General features: G+C 41.1%; 1 protein-coding gene across 1 annotated transcript; it reads left to right on the top strand.

The window, feature by feature from the left end:
• The first annotated feature begins 2,450 nt into the window (after positions 1-2,450).
• Positions 2,451-3,910, top strand: LOC141631175 (replication factor A protein 1-like). The gene is made up of 6 exons (XM_074443880.1): positions 2,451-2,724; positions 2,837-2,936; positions 3,030-3,099; positions 3,183-3,322; positions 3,410-3,521; positions 3,776-3,910. The coding sequence occupies exons 1-6, from the start codon at positions 2,451-2,453 to the stop codon at positions 3,908-3,910; spliced, it is 831 nt and encodes a 276-aa protein (XP_074299981.1).
• Positions 3,911-4,455: the final 545 nt, after the last annotated feature.

The raw sequence follows: 4,455 nt of genomic DNA, 5'->3' as shown, positions 1-4,455 counted from the left end.
TGACACGCTACTTGCGTAATGCCAATCGACGTATCTTCTTCAACACGCTCCTTGTTATCTACTTGCAAACGGCCACCGATCAACCAAGCTTGGCGACCGGGCCGGGGCAATCAACGCATCCGGCACTCTTAACCTTGGACCCGCCGGCCAGCGACATCTTCTTTTCCACATTTGATGTCCATTACACATCCATGTGGAGGGGGGATATGGTACGGCCTGAACAGAATCAAGCCGATGAAGAGGAAGCCGGGGAAGAAAATTCAACTTGCGCAGAATACGCTCAACACTCATCGAAGGTCCATACCACGGCATAGACTACGCTGGGGGCAAATTGATGGGGCATATTCTGCACCCCCTGACCGAGTCAACATATTGAGCAAGGTCAAGGATCAAGAGACAGCAAGTCAACATGTTAGACCGCCTAACCGACGCAGCTAGACCTGGCAAAATCAACCCGACCCGATTGACCCGACCCGAAAATGATGACCCGAGACCCGAAATCGATCCGAATTGCTGAACCCGAATGACACCCGAAGCCCGAAGTGACCTGACCCGACCCGACCCGAAAATGACCCGAGCTTTCATGGACCCGTAACAGACCCGACCCGAAATGACCAATCCGAAACCACTCAACCCGAAAATGACCCGACAAAATATAACTTTAATTGACCCTAATAGACTTGAAATGCCTCTCTTCTCTTAATCTTTGACCCGAAAATGGCCTGACCCGAATTAACCCGACCCGCTTGACCCGAAACACACCCGACCAACAAACCCGAAATAGACCCGTAACCCGAAATAAACTGACCCGATCCGAACTAACCCGAAAAGTTGAGAAACCCGAAATGACCCGACCCAAACTGGCCCGACCCGAACCCGACCCGGTTGACCCGTTTGCCAGGTCTAGACGCAGCCTGTCGGTCGGTCACTTGGGTCTCGGCTGGGCAATCAGCCAGCCGGGACACATATCCGCGTACTCATATCCAAGACCCCTCGGCATGGAGTCAGCCGGCCTGCCATGGGTCCCTCGACCGAGGGTAGAACAGTCTTTCCACCTGCTAGCCACTTGGCCACTTGGCCACTACGTGACAAAAGGTGAAAGTCTATAAATACTCCACTTCTCTCATTGAGAAGGGGATCCACAATCTAACCTAAAGTTACACTATTCATCTGGTATAAACTCCCTTATCTCTCTACAATATATTTTGTCATGTAACACACAACTTAATCCCTTTAAGTTCACTGACTTGAGCGTCGGAGTGAGTACGCTCGGTGCAAAGCCGAGCCCTCAGTTTGTTCATCGTTTCAGGAGAGACCGAGAGGAAGAGTCAAAGCAAGGAAGGACATCCATTCACCAAGCTTACGTGGTAAACAACACTGCTCTGGAATTACACCCGGAACAATAATTATAAAATATATATTTTATTAAATTTAAATAACGTGTCCCGTGTCCTAAATTTCAAGGGATGCCGTGTCGTGTCCGTGTCCGTGTCCGTGTCCGTGTCCGTTTTGGTGCTACCTAGACCACAAGTTGAGTGTATTAGTATAGAAAATAAAGGCTACACTAGAATGATTACTATCTAGGGTGTCCTTGGTAATCTAAATTAGCAAATAAAATCAGAGTATGGCATGGTAAATATAACAGTACATAATTGTGATGGTTGCCTGCTAAACTTACACATACAGACTAACCATACCTAAACATTGATGACTTAACTCTGTAGACAAACGCCATTCTATTTTTTTAATTTCTAAAAAAATTGCGAAAGCTGCAGGACAATAACGAAGAAGAAAAAGCACAGCAGGTATGCAATAACAATCTTCTACAAGTATTCAATAGTATTTACATCCTATACCTTGCATTCTACAGCAGCCATGAAACCTCGCAAGATACTTGTGAAGGATCTTAATTATAAGATTGGACCACATTCTATTCGACTTAAGGTGATTGACAAGGGCAATACCCAACATTCACCGAACAACAAGCAAATTCATTAACAAAGGATTGTTTTTCAAGACGAGGAGGTAACTCACACCTGCAGAGCTATTTACTATTGAGTTCATTTGCATTTACAGCGTAAATTATATTTTTAATTCGTTCATAAATAACAACCAACACAACAGCCACCCTGCAATATCTATTCAGAGTGATCGTTGCTTGCCATCTGCTTTTTATATTATTGTTATTGGCCTGAAAGAAATGAAATGACTAAAGCTGTAAACATAGTTATTTTCGATGAGGCATCTGTGCACGCTGTTTAATCATCCATTTTTCAATTGAGTCTTTTGTACCATCAGCTGTATGAAGCATGCTCTCTGTGACGAAACATATCCAGAAAGCAGGTTGTCTTAAACATATAAAGTCTATTTCAACCTATGCTAAAATGACGCGTTGAATATAACAATCTATGCATGTGAAGCAACCCAGAAGTAGAGTAACAATATTTTCAATGCAGGGCGGTAAGATCAAGACGACACTGTTCAATGATGATATTCCTGCGTTTGAAAACATCATACAAAAAAGAGGGGAATATGACATTTCAAATGCAAAGATCAAGGTGATGCCTGAGAAATATCGAAGGAATGCTGATGACTTTCCGTATCAACTTAGCTTTGGGGCTGATACCATTATCAGGGCAGTTGAAGGGACAAAGGTCCCAACAGGGCCGGAGTACCTCCCTATTGATTCAATCCCAAGAACCGTTCACCCTGACGATAGATATGGTAATCGTTGCTCCTAGAATCAACAGTTGTTAACTAAACGTAGTTTAAGTTGATATGTTCAAATTATGTCCGTACGGTTTATTATCATGTTAACTGTTTCAATGCTCTGCAGATTTGCTCGCAGTCCTTATCTATGTTGAGCCTCTGAGGCAGATTCCAAGGTCGACCGGACCAGATTTAGATGTACGCGAATTGGTGGTTTTTGATCATAGGTATTTAAAAAACTAAGTTTGTCAGGGAGTCAGATGGTTAATATTTACTGGTTAGCAGAGTAGCTGAAACTGCATTATGGCTAACTATTGCAGCACATCACAACCACTAATAATAACGGCTTGGGCTGAGCTTGCAACAAGAGACTCAGAACAGCTCAATGAAGTTGCTGCAAATTTCCCAGTCGGATTTACGTCACTAAAACCGTCCTACCACAAAGGTATACGTAATATTCATTGTTGAACCAGAAATATATTGCAAACCATTTACATGTCCAAATAACGCACAATGTACAAATTGCTATATTTGGGTTTTCTTTGTCAACAACTACTTCAACATATGTGATGCTTCAGCCAGTAGGGGAAAAAGTGGATACACTGAACATTTGGTACGTCAACAATTTCCCACCTAAGTATTGAATTAGACCCACTAAATTCATTTTAAAGGTTATATATGTTTTGGTATATGTCCTCAGGCGCGACGAGAACCGTATGACAGTGTCTGTTAAGCATTCTCAAGTGGTAGCAGCCCGTAATCCAATTTCAGAACGGGCAACCACTACAATCAAAGAGTTGCGCCTGAAAAAGGTACATGATCCACAATATTAACACACATTAATGGATAACAGTTTGCCAATTCAAAAGAGCACTAGAATTATAAGCTGTTAAACATGATCTTTAGTTATTTAATAGGAATAGTTGTGTCCTTCGCAATGACAGATGAGCGTATAGATTAAACGGAAATAAACAGATCCACTAAACTGGTTTAATGCCTTGTAAATTTATTATTAAAAAAAAAGGATAGTCGTCTATTGTAATCTAACGTTATAACAAATGGCTAGGCGGCAGATGTCCTACAAGAAGAGAGGTTCTGGCTTAAAGTTTCTATTCCTGAGTTTGATCGAAAAGATGTAAGATTCTACTTGGGTTGTAGCCACTGTGGAGCAAGTAGCAACAGAGACACTGATACAACCTAAAATTGTGGTGTATGCAAAAGAAACGGTGTAACCTCTGTTCCTAGGTGAGGCCAAAAAATATCTGTCTTTGTAATACAAATATATATATTTCTGTAGAAATTTGGGTCTCAAATATTTAATAAAACTTAATTGCTAGGATGAGCATTGGTTTTGAGGCAGTTGACAAAACAGCATCTTTCATGTTCACTACATTTACACATGATTCTAAAAAACTTCTGAAAACAAAGACCGAAGACCTATTGTAGAGTTTATGGATTCAAGTACCTAAGAGGGGGAGGAGGTGAATTAGGTACTATTTAAAAATTTATAATTTCAACTTTATTGAATTAAAGTGAGTTACGATGACAAAAGAGATGAGAAGATACTTAGAATAATATTGAAAGACTAAACAAGTATCACGATGAATGTTTGCTGAAGTATGAAAGTAACAATCGTTACATCGTAGCTATTTATCTCGGTTTGTGGAATACGATCAGCAGACCAAATGTGATATGATGAATCATTACTTCTAAGGTTAAGCAAAGCAAGACAAACAAACAAAGTAA

Source organism: Silene latifolia, chromosome Y, assembly GCF_048544455.1.
Source record: "Silene latifolia isolate original U9 population chromosome Y, ASM4854445v1, whole genome shotgun sequence".
NCBI lineage: Eukaryota > Viridiplantae > Streptophyta > Magnoliopsida > Caryophyllales > Caryophyllaceae > Silene > Silene latifolia.
Note: the sequence above shows the minus strand (reverse complement) of the source record. Positions and strands in the feature narration are given on the sequence as shown.

Bases quoted from the DNA above. Each gene is read 5' to 3' on its own strand.
- LOC141631175 (XM_074443880.1), top strand. From the start codon at position 2,451: ATGCAGGGCGGTAAGATCAAGACGACACTGTTCAATGATGATATTCCT. The intron at 2,725-2,836 runs GTAATCGTTGCT...AATGCTCTGCAG, and splicing joins TCACCCTGACGATAGATATG to ATTTGCTCGCAGTCCTTATC. The intron at 2,937-3,029 runs GTATTTAAAAAA...TAACTATTGCAG, and splicing joins TTGGTGGTTTTTGATCATAG to CACATCACAACCACTAATAA.